The sequence below is a fragment of the Urocitellus parryii genome, chromosome 2, assembly GCF_045843805.1.
Source record: "Urocitellus parryii isolate mUroPar1 chromosome 2, mUroPar1.hap1, whole genome shotgun sequence".
NCBI lineage: Eukaryota > Metazoa > Chordata > Mammalia > Rodentia > Sciuridae > Urocitellus > Urocitellus parryii.
This window is the reverse complement of record NC_135532.1, coordinates 63,966,372-63,985,534: the sequence shown is the minus strand read 5'-3', so window position 1 is coordinate 63,985,534 and position 19,163 is coordinate 63,966,372. Positions and strand designations below refer to the sequence as shown.

The 19,163-nt window shown below is 31.8% G+C and overlaps 1 protein-coding gene across 2 annotated transcripts in view; it reads left to right on the top strand.

Annotated features, from left to right (window-relative positions):
• Dach1 (dachshund family transcription factor 1) overlaps positions 1 to 19,163 on the top strand; it is a 389,973-nt gene that overhangs the window by 324,560 nt on the left and 46,250 nt on the right. For both annotated transcript variants that reach the window (XM_077792816.1, XM_077792818.1), the window contains one exon: positions 18,328 to 18,479. In XM_077792816.1, the coding sequence (XP_077648942.1) occupies positions 18,328 to 18,479 (152 nt within the window). The remainder of the gene's footprint in view (positions 1 to 18,327; positions 18,480 to 19,163) is intronic.

The window sequence follows — 19,163 nt, the reverse complement described above, 5'->3', positions numbered from 1 at the left end:
ATTTTTATTTCAATATTATCATTTTAAAATTTCAAATGACTCCAGAATTTATTCCATATCATCTACAAGTTGTGATCTTAAAGTTTACATTGGTCTGGTGAATGTAGTCTGTAAGGATATCATAACAAGTATAATTACTGATATGGGAACTCAAAGGAAGTGTAGGCAAAACATGATAACGTGATATGTACATTGCATGGAATCACATGTAAAACAAATTAATTTTTATTATTTTTAATTGTTTTTTTGGAGAGAGGGTTGACTGATTAAAAGACATGTCTGAGAAGGAAACATAGGTGTGTTTAGGAAAGGACTGAACATCAAAAGTATGAACTTCTTCTGAACATTCTTCACATCAGATTTTATACCTAAGCTGACAGAAATTCCAAAGTCTAACAAAAGTAAATTACTGTTAGTGTGGTGGGATGGCTGAATTGTGTTTTTGTTGTTGTTGTTATTCATTTTGAATTACTGGAGTGAGGTTATTAATAGGCAAAACATTTTGTAAATGAGACAAATTTCTTTTTTTGGATGAAATCAAAGATTATTGGCAAATAACTGTCCAATATAAAGGATATGTATGTTTTGTGACATTGGGGAAGAATAGTTAAGTGCTAGGAATAATAATTTAAGTTTAAAATATATAGTAATTTTCATATATATCAATACCATTAGCTGTTAAAGGAAAGAATTAATTTCTAGAGCTCAGATGCTAATGAAATTTTAAAAAATAGCAAGTTTATCAACTAAATGACTTTGAGGTAAGATAACTTACCCCTTGAAGTTTATTCCTTAGATAAGTTTACATGAATTACAGTTGCAGTAGAAGATGCAGAAATGTTTTTTAATCTATTCCATATTTATGTATAAATTCTAACTATAAAGTGCTAAGAATTTCTTAATCACATTACATTGACAGAAAAAGTTTAGCCTATAGTTGCAAAGTTATAACAATGAATTAATTTTAGAGCAATTACTTGGTAATATAGATTATAATTTAGATTCAGTCTTATCTCTTTGGATATATCAAAGCCTATATGTTTAAGCCAGTTCTAAACTCTATAAGCTTATACTATCATACGTTAATATTGCCTAGATGATTAGCATAATTAAACAGTATTCTGTCAATGTATATCAAGTGATCAAAAGAGCTTATGAAATTATTTGATAAATTATTCAAGCGTACTTGCTATTTTTAATATAAATGAAATAACAGAGCTCATATCTCAGACCACATTGACACTCAGTATTGATTATATGGCTAAACCATTTTCAGGGGCTGCCTTTAGTTAATCTGATCTCTTTTTCTGTCTGAGGTAGATAAAATATTAATACAAGGTAAATGAGTGCTCACTGAACTTGCCATATGGCCCCTGTGGAGGACAGAGGGGCCTGGGTGGCCTATGGACTTGCCATATGGGCCTAGAGGGAAAAAGGTAAGTATTACACAGACAACAAATCTACCATATGGACTGGGTGGAGCACTTGAGACTCTAAATACTTTCTAATACTGGGACATTTTCACAAAAGAATAAAAACCACATAAATAATATATTATACAAAACCCCTTGAAAATGGATCAATTGTTTAGATTTAATATGATGCTTTCAAGCAATGTCCAGAGCATATAAATAATCATGGTTTACTTTGAAATGGCAAAGAGGATCATCAATCATTTACCCCTGACATTTTTACATTGCATTTAACATCTGTTCCATAATAGCATGGTACAGTAATATACTTAACATCATATTACACACTAAACCTAAACAAATAAATATAACACTAAATTAGAGTTTCTGAAAGTTTGCCTTGCTTCTAATATTTTTGCAAATACTCTATTATCTACTTCTTTCATCTCTTGAATTTTTTATTATTATATACAGCAGATGAAATTAAGCAAATGGCAAAAGCAATTTTCTTGGTACAATCAAACCTCATTAATTTGGTTTCTGCTAATATGGAATTTATGATAATTCAGCTTGGGCTTGATAAAGTTTACCTTTGTACTAGATATAAAGAAAAGATTTGCTAAGCCAATTATTAGTATAAACAAGATTACAATGAGCATGTTTAACCTACTTAAGAGAGCATACTTTTCAAGGATTTTAGCACATTAATTGAATGCAAATATATACTGCTAATAACAAATGAGTCTAATTTAGTCTTTGAATCAGGTCTTGTAGTACCTGTATTTGGTAGCAGATGGTTCTAATTACTGTATATATTTCTAAATTCTGTGCATATTTTTACAGTGTCTATTACTTATACATTGTTGAATGTAAGGCTAGTCATTTCCACCAATCATCATCTCACTTCATTTTCCAAAACTTGTATGTTTCTGTTGTTTTCTTAAGGCTATAATCTTAAAAAACAATTACTTTCTTCCATGGGTTTTATAGATCGTTTTTTTAATATTTGAAATAATGAAAGTTCTATAAAAATCAATTCAGAAACATAATTTGGTAATTATAAACATATTTGAAATTATATTTTAATTTACCCATGCAATTCTTTATGGAAAATTCTTTATGGGAAATGAACATTTATGTTGATTCATATAGTAGTTTGAGTTGTTGAGGATTTGACTTCACTTAATGAATTTATTCATGCTATGGAATCTAAGAAAAGTATGTTAAATTAATCCAAATCTCAGGGCTTTAATTGTCTACTAGACCAAGTATTTGTGTTTCCTGACAAATTCAGAAGCCTTCACTCAGATCTCATAGTTGACACTTGATATTCACTTTTTGTTTTGGCATTTTTTTTTTGTATTAGTTTTCTTCTAGACTTTTCAGTAAACTAGAGCTTCTCACTCTGTCCCGTTCATTTTTATCCTTCTTAGTGGTTCTCACTAATCCATGTGGTAAACCAAAGGGAAAATCATAGCACAGTTCCATATTCTAATAATCCCTAGGTCTGAGGAACAGAGATGCTAGAAGCCTGGGCCATGTTCAGGATTGCAGCAAAGCAGATTCTGGCAGGTGATATGTAACAAATGAAAGACTAGAAGTGGCAGGTAAAAACGAAATTTAAATGAATTGTTATATGGATGAATTGGAGGCCTCCTTAACATGGAATATTGGGTTGTTGAATTTCCCAAAAGAGGAATGTTGAGATTGAAAACATAGTAACTATGGGTCAAGGGAAACCAAGATTATTAAACAGTGGAACCCAGGCACAGTTTCTGGCATGGGATGAGCCTCTGTACAAGTTTGTGAAATCCTCTAGGAAAACAAGGCAGGAATGTAGTTACTAGGAGTAGGACCCCAGACTAGAGCTAATCAATAAAGACAAACTAATGTTGAGTTTCTATTTGTTAAATATCTTGGCTTGATATGTCTTATATTACACCCTCTGCTGATTAAAAAGAAAAGATTAGTTTTAATGATTGCTGGCAGGCTAAGTGGTATATATAGGAAAGCAAGTGAAAGAAAAGGTAATCATTACAGTTTTAGATTTGCACCTATAGCGAGCGAGAAAAGTTTATTCCTCTTTTTTTCTTTTCCCTCCCTCTCTCCTCCTTTCCTCCGTATTCCCTCCATTCTTTCTTTCCTTTCATTTCTTTTTCTTTTGTTTTGTGTCTTGTTTGTTGGCTCTTTTTCTTAAAAAAAAAAAAACAAAAACAAAACTTTTTGGACTAAAGCTCTTGCTAATTAAAAGAAATCTTTATCTAAAGGGGACCATCATTAAGCCCTTATATTTCCCTTCACCCTGTGCCTTGCTCTGAGTTTGAAAATATTAGATAAAAAGAAAAGTAATATGGAGACTAAGAAGAAGGTACCACAGATGTTTTGTGAGAAGAAAAGAAAATGGTATTCTGGAAGAAAAGGCTTCTGAACCTTTTTCAAGGCCACTGAGAGTCAAGGATGGAGAGATCTGAGAACTGACTGTTAAAATAGGCAAGTGGATTTCACTAGTAACTTGGATAAAAGTAGTTATAATGGAGAGGGGGTGATATAATCAACTAGAGTGGGACTCACTGTTAAATCATAGGGAAGAGATAGGGTGACAGTGATTATGGAGAACTCCTAAAAATGGAGAGCTGGGGCAGAAATTGAAAGGACAGATGCTACCTAGGAAAATAGTTTTTAAAAGATTTTATTAAATATAGTACAGCATGACTGCGTGCAACTAAAATTATTTAGGAAAGAGAAGAAACATATATACATAGAGGGTACATGAGTCCTAGTGATAGCCTGGTTATTTACTAAATTTAATGCAGAGAATGAGTTCACCAGTATTGATTTTTGGAAAAATAATGGATCCAGAATCCAGGCTGAAAAGTTTAGAGAATTGCATAGCCAATTCCTTCTCCAAAATTCAAGACTTCATTTTTCAAGTCTGTGTTTTTTATTTCCGTCCTCACCTACTCTTCGCCTCCTTCTTGATGGCCCAAGCCCTGGTAACCACTGACTTGGATATATTATTTGCATTCTTAGCTTCTCACCTATGTGTATTCTTTCTTCACTTACTACCACCATATTCTTTCTATAGCTTCTGTATTATATATTCCTTACATTGTTTTGATTTTGTTTTACTCCCCCAATTTGTGGACTCTTCTATGGCAAAATATTTGCAAGTTTCATTGTACCTTAGCACATTATACTTTTGCAGTCAAGGATTGATGAGATTAGTAGAGAAGGAATTATATTAGAATGTAAATTTCTTTGGAAATTATGCTGAAAGTTCAGAATGAAGCTTATAATGAACAGAGTATGAAATTTAAATTAAATTTACGGAAAATTGAAGTGAAAAGTACCAGAGGAGCCCGTGTGTATGGGGTTACTAACCTTCACCTTCACACCTTGGTGTATATAGGATGACAGTTGAGAAGGAACATAGAAATGGGAATACTCTGAAGAGATGATTGTATAAGAAGAAAACTGAAGTCAATGCTGTTTCCAGAATAATTTCAAAGGTGATAGTAACTTCAAGAGAAATAGACAATAGTGTTTGAAGATTTGAGAAACTGACTTTTGTTAGATTGAAAAGATAAAGAGAAGCACAAATTATAATCAAGTAATAAATCCACAATATATATTTTATCACATTCTCTCTTTCTGCATATGAAATGATGCAAACAAGAACAATCAGATTCCTTTGTTTTCATTATCTTTCCAAGAGAAAAATGGAGTGGTAAACAGGAGAGGGAATTAAAACCCCAAAGAGATGAAGAGATAAGAAGAAACTTTGGGCTATTCTAAACATATTCAGGGAATATGAATTACATTCTAATATATTTGATCCAAATTTACAGCCAAACTGCTGGCCCACAAAGAAAGGTCGTCAACAAATAAAACATGCCTATGCAGTTATGATATTTAAGAAATGGATAGACACACATTTCACTCACAGTGTAAGAAGTTCCTCAGTAATGATTGTAAGGAATATTCTAAAATAATTTCTTAGAAGATAATCACTAGGACTCTTATGAACTCACAAAGAAAACCTTTTTGAAATCTAGCATCGCTTACTTTGCCTTTCAGGAAAATGTAATAACAATAGAATGAAGATTCTGATAAACATTTGTTGATAAAGTTTTTTGATTTTTTAATAATATATAGATGCTAGAGAATTAGAAAATCTATTGGCATTTGAAGAAAAAAATCGAATGTGGAGGATGATTTTCATCTCATGGCAACTGGGAAGCAAGGAGAGAGGAGAAGGGTGGGGGCCCAATATCTCCATTTAAGGGCATACTCTCAGTGACCTAACTTCCTTTCATCAGACCCCACCTTTTAAAGGTTCCACCACCTACTGGTAGTTCTACAAACTGGTGGCAAAGGCTTCAACACATTGGGAACACTTAAGATCTGAATCATTACAAGCTTTGAGATAATCAATTATTTTTCTGAAATTACTTTCTTTTTCCCATATTTAAGGCCTCAGCCATGTCATCAGGTTGTATCCAATCTCCTTCATTTTTAAACTTAGATTTCTTTCTCCTCTACCAAGTCTGAGGATGTCTTTCCTTGCTCTAATATTCCTTGGTGTTATCTTTGTTAGCATGTTTGGTGTACTGTGTTGCATTTGATATTTATCCATAAATATTTCTGGAATGACCAATTTCTAATTTGTCTAATTTTCCGACTGAATCAATTGGTAAAACAAAATGTATTCATATTTCAAGGTTAATTTGTTTTCATAAAATGTCCCTAAACAATTTGTGGTTAAATTTAACAGTTGTAAAAACAATGTTGTTAATGAAGGATATAAAAGCTTTCTTAAGTGTGTCATGACATTGTTGAAGCTATTGTTATAAGAGGCATTAAATTATTCTAATGCAAAATAGTATTAAAGGGCAATATGATTTTTTCATGTTTATTAAGAGTATGGGAACAAAATGCATGTTTCATTTGCTTGTTCATATATAAACTACTTTCTAATAAGGTTGAATATAATAATTATTATCAAATTTTCCATCAATATTAAATCATTAAATTATTTTGCAATATGCATGATACTTATAATAACTTGTGATTTTAAAACACATAGACTAAAATAAAAAGTAAGAATAAAGCTTCCAGGTTCTACCTGATTTTTTACATTTTTATAAAATGTTATTATATGAGGAAAAAGAAAAAATAATGAAAAATAATTTATTTTCTGAAATAAACATTATTTATTTTCCTAATGCTTCTTCTCATGATAGTATTTAAAATAAATAAATAATTTTAAAATATAATAGTTACCAAATGTTTAAATATAAAAGCTGTACATACCTATATACTTACTTTGCATTTATTTAGCTGTGTGTGTGTGTGTGTGTGTGTGTGTGTACAGTCATTTGGATATACACAGTCTTATATACTTTTCTTTCAATTTTTTCAAATACAGTAGAATTTCCAGGACTATATTATTTATAGTATTATATCTAAATTCTTCTGTAAATACCATTAAGAAGTTTCCTTAATTGAGAAATATGCTTACAAATTTGAGAATTTGGAGTAAAATTAAACTAAATGCATACAAATAGCTTGAGCGATTTTACTTTGAAATACTTTTTAAAACTCTACTGAGCTGGGCATGGTGGTGTGTGACAGTAATCCCAAAGACTTTGTAGATGGAGGCAAGAGGATTACAAATTCAGGGCCAGCCTGAGCAACTTAGGAAGACCATACTCAAAATCCAAAAATAAAATCTCTAGCTCAGTGGTAAATTACCCTGGGTTCAATTTCTCATACCAATAAATTAAAAAATTAACTATTGATTCATGCTACATATGCTTTTTGAAAGCCTCATAAGTGCCAGGCACCGTTCAAAGTACAGGGGACACAATAGCCAAACATTAAAAAAGAAATCTTATTCTTAAAGAGCTTGCCTTGTAACTGGGGAAGACAAGAAAAAAGGAACAACAAGAAAATATCCAGTGTAGTAATAATGCTAGCATGATATGAATTGAACACACCCTGGGCATGAAAAGTCTCGCAGGTATATAAGGCTGAAAGAGTGATACAGTTTCATGAGACATACATAATTAGAAAAATCTGCCATTTCTGCCAGAATATTGGTCATGGTCAACCTGCTCTTGAAAATCATAGGCTGTAGCCTCACAGCCAGGCCTTCACTAGTTTGCACAAATATGACCCCTTGCTGCTCCACCTTCTGCACTACCTACTCTCCTCTCATCAACCAGTACTGATCCACACTGCCTTCCTCATTTTACTTCTCTTTCTGGGTTAGTTTCTTAAAGAATATATACTATATTTTCTATCCCAATGCATAAATTTTTCAGAAAATTCTTCAAAAATGCATATGAGGTATTCATGCTAAAATACATACAGAACACACAGCACAAAATACTTTACTGAAATAAGATAGATTGATGGTGTTATTCATTTGAATTTTCAAGCAATTTTCAAACAGATGAAAATTTAAATATAAGATGAAAACTTAACCAAGATTTTTCATTTCTATATTAATTTGTTGACATATTTTGAGCTAACAGATGGGTTTTATCTGACAATATCATATTTTTTTCTGTGCTACAAAGACTGGTTGTAAAATGGAAGTCAGTTTTTTGAAACTTATATGTATTAGAGGCCCAAGAATTTGCATTATGTTTTTATGCTCTGCGAGTTGCAAAATTGCAGCTGTGCTACTTAAGAATCCCCTTCTCGCCAAGGAAGAATGCTGACAATGACATAAACATACACTCTTAACTTTTTATATTTCCCTAAATCCTAAAAATTAGTGCTCTCCTTTGCATTTTTATATGACTATGTTATAAAGTAGTTAATTTTAAAGGAAAAAGTCATAAAATCTCAATAGGTAAAAGGAATATAAAGGTCACTTATTTAACCTCCTCTCAATTTCTAGGGAGCAGTGTAATATTCCTGACAAGGTGCTTATCAACCTTCACATTGTGTCATGGAAAACTTACTATTGCCCAAAACAGCCAGCAGGACTTTTAAATATATGAATGAAATTTTACTGTTATATGCATATACTTACTAGTTCCTTTTCTGTACATGGTAGTTATAAATATATTTAATTAATGAGAAAATAGTGGAATTTAAAAGTTTAGAATTTTATATCAGAATTCATTTTTATTTTCTGAATTCACATTTATTAAAAGGAAACTGAAAAGCACTTATATACCTTCTCATTTATTCAGAGTCAAATTAAAAATTTAGACTAAGCTCAGCTGAAAATTATCTGTATTACCATAAGAACATAGGATTTAATAAAGGAACTAATTTTGACAATAAATTATGATACATCCAACCAAACAATCAATAATAAAAACTTTTTACATACTAGATATTCAGGTGACTGACACTGGTGAATAAGATGGACAGAGTTCCTTCCCTTATAGTTTTTTGTATTAAATAGGATGAAGGAAACAAATATATAAATGAAATTATTTGATGATAATTTTAATGAATTTGATCATTTATAGTAGTCTTGGTAAGATATATTAATAATAAGTTGCTATGAATGGGAGGGGAGAGATGACTTTGTTTCAAGACAGTGAAGTTGAGATGTAGGTACCAAGTTTGACCTTAGTAGAATTTTTTCATTCACATACAATGCTCCTGTGTCAAGCTTGTGGCAAGTGGAAGTAGGAATGGATAATTTATTAAAACACATCTGTGTCTTGAATGGGGTCTATATACCCAGTAAATTGTCAGACTTACATAATTCTTGTAGACCAACAAGCTGATGTCTAGCTAGGGCAGCAGCCCAGCTGCCTGTTTCATATCATCAGAGCAGAACATTAACCAGGAACTATGGAAACTCCTCATGGCAGGCTTTGTAGTCACTGGAGGACTCGAGTGTGATACTGAGGGTGATTTGGAAAACTAAATAAAGTTCCCATGGTGGAAACTGGGGCAAATTCATGGCTAGGATTGCAGGATAAGGAATTCAAGAGATACTAAATTGGAACAATTGCAGAAGACAATTTGTGATGATATCCAGGGTTTAATTGCCCCTGATGAACATGGTAAGACATGGGATCTGCCTCTTCTGAAGTGAGTGTCTTGGACAATTGTTTTTATTTAAAAATCCTTATGCAGCCCTTGCATTTTACCCCATCAAATACATGTGTCACTTTAAGAGTGATACTTTGATGGCTAAGTGTCTCTCACAGGGAAGTATATACCTTGTTGATATAGTTTGAATTTGATAAAAATGTATAGTGGAAAAATTTCCAGGAGATGTCCTACATGGGCTACTTAATATTACAATTGATAGTAAGTGTCTATGATACTTACAGCTGGAATTCTCTATTCCTACCTGAGGACATGCTTGAAAATGAAAATGCATATATGTCAGTGGGAGTAGTCAATTTGAGGGAATCTTGGCTGTTCGGTATGACCATTAGCTGGGTTTTAAGGAGTAAGCCAATCCTTAAATTAGAAGTGAACTAGAAAATCTTGAGTAAGAATACATATTTCTTGTATATGTTTGAACATTCATATCTAATACATTTTTTGTAATGTTTCTAAAGACTTTGTGTTTTATTCCTTGGCTGTTTAAAGAATATGAACTGTGAAACAGGCTATTTGGATCTGTATCCAGGCTGCTGTCTTTAGTAGGTATCTTTGCAAGTTAATTAACTTCATCTTACCTTCATCTACTCTTTGTAGAATGAAGATAAGACTAATATCAACCTAACAGAGCTGTGGTGAGGATTAAATGAGTCAATGCATTAAAAAATGCTTAGAACATTGCTTTGCATACATAGGAAATACTCTGTGCAAGTTATTTTTGTCATGATGGTGATTATCATATCTAGGCCCTTGACTGTGAAAGAATAAACTAGTTAATAGAGTCTTTATTTAGAAGTATCACTTTTCTATTGACTTTTTTATATAAAATTTCAAATATAGATAAAATTAGAAAAGGGTAATGAACCCCCATAAACCTCTCTATTATTCAGTTTTAACAATGGTCTTCTCAAGGTCAGTCTTGCTCCATAAATACTCTACCCAAATTCTCCTTTTCTCCCAGAAAATCTCAAAGAAAATCCCAAATATTAAATCTTCCGTTTGTACATGTTTTTCTTTTTTTTTCATCACTTATTTTATTTTGTGTATTTTCAGTGTTTTAAAGATAGGGACACATTTCTTTAAATCACAAACACATTTTCATTATCAGTGCTAAAATTACATAATATTTATTAAATAACCTATTAGGCTTCATATCTTACTAATTATCAATATGTATATTTATAGGAATGAATATTCTTAAGAGTCACTCAAACTATCATAATTTTGTATTTCCTCTGCATTGACACCATGACTTTTAAAGAAAAAGAAATGGAAATCTACAGAGTTTGAATAAGTTGGAATCAATCACTTATTGACTTGTTTCACCTGGAAAACAAAAAAAGAATTTAGGCTGTGATTTCCAAAGGCTTCACACACTTTTTTATTTACATGATAATTTTAATCTAAACCCCAGGGGCAAATCATAGTTTCAAGAATCTACTACCTCAGAGATATTTTATATTTTGGGGGATATTCTATTTTTATTCACTTAGCAATGGGATTAATTTTCTATTTGAAGATTTTTAAATGAATAAGAAATATGCAGAAGTAACAAGAGAACAGGATATCAAACTATGGTACCCTATGATGTGGCCGTGTTTCTCTTCACGTTCACTTTACTTTTAAAGTAATATTAATTTGGAAAAGGCCTTGGATTTATGTGACAATTCCTCCTCCCTCCCCCTGAAAATTCTCAAAGCACATTTCAGAAACTCATTTTTGGCAGATGTAAATTTAAGTAAATTGGCCAAGGTCACAGCACAATAAGGACAGAGTTATCAAGGGAATGCAGTTTCCTGCTTTTTCCACCATCCATGAAATTAGAGTAACTCCACCCCTTAAAATGAAAGGGTTTACTTTTTTTTTCTTACTGAAATTATAAACTATGATTTGGAATATTTGTTTTTACCATTAACTCAGGCTTTCATAGTGATCTTTCAGGGCCACAGAATGTTTATATGTGCATTATTCAACTACTATTACTGCACACATTACAACCTATACAATTTGTTTTAAAAGGAGAGTGCATTTTTTGTTTGAGCTGAACCATCAGATTTTCTTTTTATGTGGTGTGACATGATGAAGAAGCTATCTGTAGGAACAAAACTAGTTCACTTTCTATGGGCAAGCACAGACTGTAAAGTAGATTATTAAAGTACACAGAAATAGAAAATTAGATCAGAAGTGATGTTTTACTGTGAGGTCTTCTTTGGGCCTTATAAAATGAGAAAGAACTAACCTTGTTCTATTTCTGAGTCCTGAAAAAAAGCCTTGTAGCAGGCATATCACCTTTAATTAGGTTTCTGCTTTGGGGAAGCATTTTACCAGCCCCCTTTCATTTATTTTTAATGATGTTATCACTAACAGGCAAACAGTCCCTTAATAAAACAAAAACAGTTTCTATATAAAGCCTGGTGTACATGTCCTGAGTCAGTCATCTAAAAACAAATGTTATGATTGTTTCCTTTGTGCTCTTAGAACCCTTAATGGCCCTACTGTGCAGATATGCAAAACATCAACCTAGGAAATATAACCATGTCTGTTATGTAGCTTTCAATAAATGCTTTTCCATATTCACTTGCGGATCAGAAGTGAGGTTAAGCCTACAGGGTCATGGAAAAGGTAGAAAGGTCAATTAAGTGGATCTCTGCAGCAGAAGCTGTGCCAGCTCTTTCTTATACACTTATGACTTATTACTTCAAGAAACAAGCAGAGATGAAAACAACCAAAAATGTTCGAAAGTTAATTCAATGTGTTTCTGTGCGTGTGTACTGGGGGTGGGGGTGTGTGCATGTGTTATGCTTAATACCACTCCACTTTTGCCAAAAAAATTCCAAGTTGTAGACAGATTAAAAAATTTAGGCACAGATATGTACTTAAGTTTGATTATCTCAGATGATTTTGCTATCAAGGCCGAGTTTAGTAATATTAGTATACAACCAGAACTAGAACTCCTACCCCGAGTTTGGTAATATTAGTATACAACCAGAACTAGAACTCCTACCCCAAGATAATGTCTGTTATCATTCTGTAATTTCAATAGGATTGTTTTTCAATAGGAGGTATTTTTAGTATTACTATTCTTGGATATAGTATGATTTTAATATCAGCAGAGATCTGTCATTTCTTCATTTTCTATCATTACCACTTTTGCCCCATTTTATCTCATTCACATATTCTTTCAACAGAAATTAGAAAGTGCCTACACTATATGGCATAGTTAAGATTATAAATAGGTTCTCTCTCTGACTAAGGGAGTGGTTCCTAACTTTTATTAGAATCTTAAAGCTGAACTATCCAAAAGTTAGGAGCCACTGATGTAGATGTTAGTTAACATATAGTAAGTTTAAAATATTTTATGCATTAAGTTAGGCAAAATTGTGCATGTAATATGTTTTAAAGTAAACTTTCAGCCTCCTGCCAAACACACACTTAAAATATTCTCCTTTCAGTATTAATTTGTTTTTTCTATATTCACCAAACTAGAAATTCAGAGTTCTAATGCTGCTTGAAGTATATCCACAGAACCTCTTCAGTATTTTTATGTTTCACACAATCCATTTCTATGAAACCTAGGCTGATTACATTTTGTGTAAGTCAAAACAAAAATCCTCTAGGTTGTGCTGCCTAAAGAGAAATTTATGAACTGGTTCATACCCTTTGCCTGTTCTCAATTTATTTCTCTCACAGTTAATTTTAACTATTCTACAAATAAACTCAGATTTACGTAAAGTAACTGATGCACAGAAGGATAATTCTGTTATCAACATGGTTTATCTTCACAGAGAAATAATTGTTACCAACATGATATACCTTCATCACAAACCTTGTCAGAGAGAAATAATATAAAAATCATAGGTGTAGGGCATAAGAACAGATTTCCTCCATGCCACATTGAAGCCAAGTTTCCAATATAAAATTAATAATCAATTTGGTTGTAATTCACTTATACATACTACATAAAACATTTTATATTTTACAAAGTACTTTTACACACAATCCAACTGGATTTAAACTATAATTCTGTGAGATTTCAATCAATTTTTTTAAGATGGCTTTGCTGCTCTAAAATTTTCTAGAACTTGGTAGAACCATGATTAGAACTCATACTTTCCAGATCTAGTAGAGTTTGCTTTTCATTTTACCATCAATACATCACATATAGGATTGTGATATTCATTTTATAAAACTATCACTAGTAATTTTAAATTGAGAATTTGAAAAATGGGCATAAAATTAAATATAGGAAATAAATTTTATTCCAGTGTGTACTTCTAGATATTTTGTACATATTAGAAGATATACAAAAGTTATGTCTCTAAATTTTAATTTTCTATGTCAAAATTCTTTATTTTCTGAGAAAATGAAAATAGAAAACAATACATAACTACTTTCTGACCTAAGATTACAATAGGACATAATAGTATTTACTTTATTATGAATAGTTTCTCTTGATAATTAACCCAGTGTGCCTAGACTAGAAGTAAGCCAGGAATGAAACTACAATTGTGCTTAGTTTAAACATTTGTGTGTTATGCTTGAAAATAATTTTCAGGTGATTTTTTTCTAAGCACCAATTTGTAAATTTTTAGATTATCTCTGTTTCTATTCCCGATGAATAATTTGATTGACCAGTTTACAAAACACTCACAAGTGTATCTTTGTATATGTTTGTGATCGATATTTAAAAAAAAAACAAAGAAAAAATTATATTAGAGAAATATTTCACTTCTGAAGGAAAGTGCCATATGCTTTAGAATTTTTGTCAACTTTATTTTTCATTTTGCAGTGCAGAAATAGTTTTCTTGCAAACTCTCAGATCTCTTGTAAACATAAAAATATGGAGATTTTCCCATTTTAACAATAATGCTATATCTATTTTATATCAGGATGAATAAATATGAACCCTGTTGTTTCTAAAAGTGATTGTCTTTAAGCCTAAAATTTAAGATGTAATAAGACATCAGAGGTTTGTACACACACACACACACTTGAAAGAATATATAATTCAAACCCAAAGGGATCAGTTATGAAAATAACTGAGTTAGATTTTATTCACAGGAAAGAAAACATTTTAAAACTAGAGGCCTATTATTTTTTTAAACATCATTGTTCCTTAGGATATCCTGCTAAATTGTTATGTGTGATAAGATTGGAGGGGGGAAAAAGTTTGTCTTACTGAGGCATCAATCTTACTGATGGTCAGTTATTAAAAAGTGACTTAAAATATGAGTAGAATCATGAAATATGTTGATGAGTAAAATGAAATATCATGTTTTATCCTTTATTCATTTTAGAATTTTAAAATATATTTTTTCTCTTTCTTCTTCCTTGTCAATTATTCTGTTTACATGTTGCTATAATTGTCAATATTATAATTATCCCAGATGTTAAGCAGTAATTTTTCTGGTCATAATATAAAATTATTTAATTATAATATGTGCAAACTCCATTTTCTTTAGAAAACCACTGTAGGTCCCTGAAACTGGATTAGAAAACAAGAATCCTTCAACATGAATAACTACTCTTTTTTGGAAATTAAAAATAACAACTTGTCTAGACAATATTTAATCTCTTCTAGAGTCTCATGGCTTTCTACGTTCCCTGTTTGTGGATGTAAAATTCTAGTTCTGACTCTTCTTTAGTTTGCCTGCTCCTTTTCTCTGGGTCTCTGTCTCTTTCAACTCCTCTTCTGCCTTAGTTTTCTAAGGACACTTGTCAGTAGACTTAAGGTCCATCCTGAGTAAGGATAACCTCCATAATCTCTTCATCTCAAGGTTCTATATTATACCTGTGCCTGGAGTTAGAATGAACCAGTATTCCAAATAAAATAATACTACCAGATTCTAAGAATTACACATGTACATATATTCTGATGGTCACCATTCAATCTACTATAGAAATATAAAGGAGTTACTTATATAGGTCTTGCAATTTTCCTTTAGTTTAAAATTATTTGAGAAATTAAAAACAAAAATCAAAAATCTTTGCACCTGAAGAGCCAACTTTCTATAAAAGATAATTTTTAAAAAATTGGAAAGTCTTAAACCAAAATATGTATCCTGTGAGTTTTTACTTCATCATCAAACATACTTTAAGTCACAGATTATGTCAAAACCACTACATTTTCTGGCCTCTCAAACTTTTCCTTTAATCATAGAACATTTAGGATATCACAGGTCATTTTTTTAAAAAGAAGAACATGTTCTTAGTTTTACAATATTGATAATTGCTATGAAATGATAATTTTTTTCTTAGATAATGGTGTATTATGACCCAAAGAAATATCTTTGGTTTGTTTGAGCTTTGATTCATTTGTCTTCTTTTAGAAAATGATCTTAGGAATCATGCTCCCCTGCCATTTTAAAAATAATTCTGACCTTAATTTGATTGTTTCTTTCCTATGCATTGAATGAAAGTGACCTTATGTAGTATCTCCACTGTGTAAAATGATGAATGAATGAATCTACTCAAATAAATTTATACCAAATGATAGTCCACATTCTCACATAACTGGAACCTTAATGACCAAAATGGCCGTCAATTACTGAAGTGATAGCAGAAAAAAAATAGGCAGGCAGGCACGCACGCACACACACTCACACATACAGAATAATTTAATCCTTTGCTGGGATTACCAGTATCTAAAGGAATAATGATGGGAGGCAAAATTTTACTAAATATAAGAATTAGCTATTCAACAAGTAGAGTCAGTCACTCTGAATATTTTAGTCTCTGAAAGCTTTCAGATTGTGCTTTCTGCATTCTGTCTCTAATATCTAGCACATTGTTGATTTGAGATAAATATTGGCTGCTTGAAAGTAGGCATCATGAGTGATTTAGAGATTTAATTCACAGAACAGGCAACTGTAGTTAAGCACAAATGCCTGAAATTAAATTAAATAATCATGGATGACAGAATTTAGAATTAAACATGTGTGTACATGTATGTGTATGCAACATTTTTCTTTTTTTCTTGGTCAGTCTTTGAGAAATGTGGAGTCATAGATGGAAAAGCCGAGAGGTCATCTGGTTCTGTGCATTTCTTTAAGAGACAAGCAATTATAATCTCCATGATCTATTAAGCCACATTTTCTTTAGCATGTGACAGGTAAGGTGATGCTGATCGAAAAATATTGCTCTCCATTCTTAAACAATTTCACATGCACATAGATGTTTAACAAGCCCCTTTTCAGGGTTATTATGAGAAAACACTAGCAGCCTTGGTCTGTAGGAGTAATTTATGATAGCTAGGTAAATGGTGTCCAAGATCACCTTGCTCACATTAGCCATGCGGTAGCTCTACCCCTGCACTGCAGTCTTTCTTTAACCCTGGTGACAAGTGTGATACAAAAAATAATGACACCATGAGTCCTACTTTAGTTGCTTTCTCTGTTTCTTTTTCTAGTACCTGCTGCCTCAGATCATCTGTTAGTAAGTTAACAGAGGAGGGAATGGAAGGAGAAACTTCAGAGAAGGGAGTGAGTGTGAGAGGAGAATGGTTAATAGCAAAGCCTTGTGTCTGGTACTTCCCTCCCCAACATTTCTTCCCTTTGGTTCATTAACTAGAAATGTGGAAAGGTGAGGAAATGAATTTAACTTGTTCTGACATTAGTGAGAGACAGAGAAGTGTGGCAGCTTCCATAATATTTCTGCCCCAGAGAGAGGTAATTGGAAAACGTGTTGTGTGGTTAGACGTTGTAATGAAAAATAAAAGAATGATCGAGGAGAACAGTGGAATCAAATTATAAGCCTAAGACAAGTGTGCTGAAGTTTTTAGCAACTTACAAAATTGAGAGATACTATCAGAACTGTGCAAATACATTGCTCTGATTAATTTTCCTGGGGTGAAATATGAAAATATTTAGAAAATTAGGAATCTTGCACTGAATAAAATTTTCCCTGTGTTTAAAATAAACTAAAATATGCCATGACTTGCCTCTATCTCATAAAGAACTGTAAAATTGTCAAATAACAAAGAACTGAATAGAAAGATTTCACTGTGAGAGTGAAAAATGTGTATTTGGTTATTATTCTAAATTGCTTAAAAGATTGAAGAATATTCAATAAATGAAGTAAAGACTAATTTATCTTAAGGTTATAAAATTTGACTTTCTAAATATTGTTTTGAAAGTTGTATTTTATTATTCTTTCTTCAGACCCCCTTGTTCATACACAAAAGGTATAGTTTTTCAATATTAAGGTAAAAGGTGTTCAAGTTCAAAAGAATTAAATCTTTGGCTTCAATGATAGTGAGCAATTCAGTTATACTCTAGGAAGAATGTATTTGGACTCTCATTTGTCCTTTTAGATTTGTGAAATGAAATATTTTAATTGCATATTGCTTTTATGGTTCTTAAGAATATATTTGAACAAATCATTAATATAAAGGAAGGGTTAATTGAGAAAGAAATTGTCCTGATATACAAAGCATTTCTCTTATATGAAGCTCTAGAAATATTCTATTGTCAATCCAAAGAGAACAAACTAAAATGAGATAATTGGGAAGGTGCCCATAAAGTCAGCCTGAATATATTATCACAACTATATATGAGATAATATTTGTTTTAAAAAGATTCTATGGCACTGTAAACTCAGTCTCATTAGAGACTGCATTTAAAAGGCTTATAAAGTTACTCATTAATGTTATCTTGTTGTATCTCCACAGCTTTTTCATTAAAGAAAATTCAGCAGAAAGCATTTTCTCCTGATAGCAGGAACCAATTTGCAATAAATGTTCTGGAAACCACTAGGGAAGCCATTACTGAGGTCTAATAAAAACAGACAAGCGTAACTTGTTCTATATTTTTGTTTCAATCACATACAGATGAGACCCCACTTTCTACACCAACCGCAAGAGACAGCCTTGACAAACTTTCTCTAACTGGGCATGGACAACCACTACCTCCAGGGTTTCCATCTCCTTTTCTGTTTCCTGATGGATTGTCTTCCATAGAGACCCTTCTGACTAATATACAGGTAGGTCTTTTTGCTGTCTGGAAGAAAAGAACTTAGAACACTTATATGTAATATCTTTCTGAATTCATCCCATTCCAACTTAATCTCCTCATAGTATAGAACAAGCCATGGTATTAAACTTTTACTCATAAAACAAAGATTTTAAACCTGCTACACTAATCAAATTGGCTTAAAAATACTCAAATATGTATATTAAGCTATAATAAAAACTTACATAAAAATGACATGCACATTTAAAAAAAACTATTCTGCCTAAATGGCTTTCTTTATTGCCAACTAATTGGATAAAATTTAACTGTTTAGTTTGTCTAATTTACTATATGACAGCACACCAGTTCTAATAAATATTTAGATATTTTTAAACTGTTGGCCTTCCAGTGAGGAAATGGTATGTTTAGTCATTTTAAATATGTCTAATATAGAAGAATCCAAAAAATCCCTTCTTTCATAAATAAGTTTGTTTCAATTAGTAGAGTTTCTTCAAAGGATAGACTTCAAAAGCTGTATAAAATTTTCCACGGATTTCCTATGTGGTCCTCAGGATGTATATTTTATGTACAGTACATTATGAATCAAAAATACTTACAGTTAACAATAACATAGAGCATGGAGCCAAGATAATAAGAGTGTTCGAAATAGAAGAAAACAATTTTCTTGCCCACACATGAAGTGATCATGTGGACC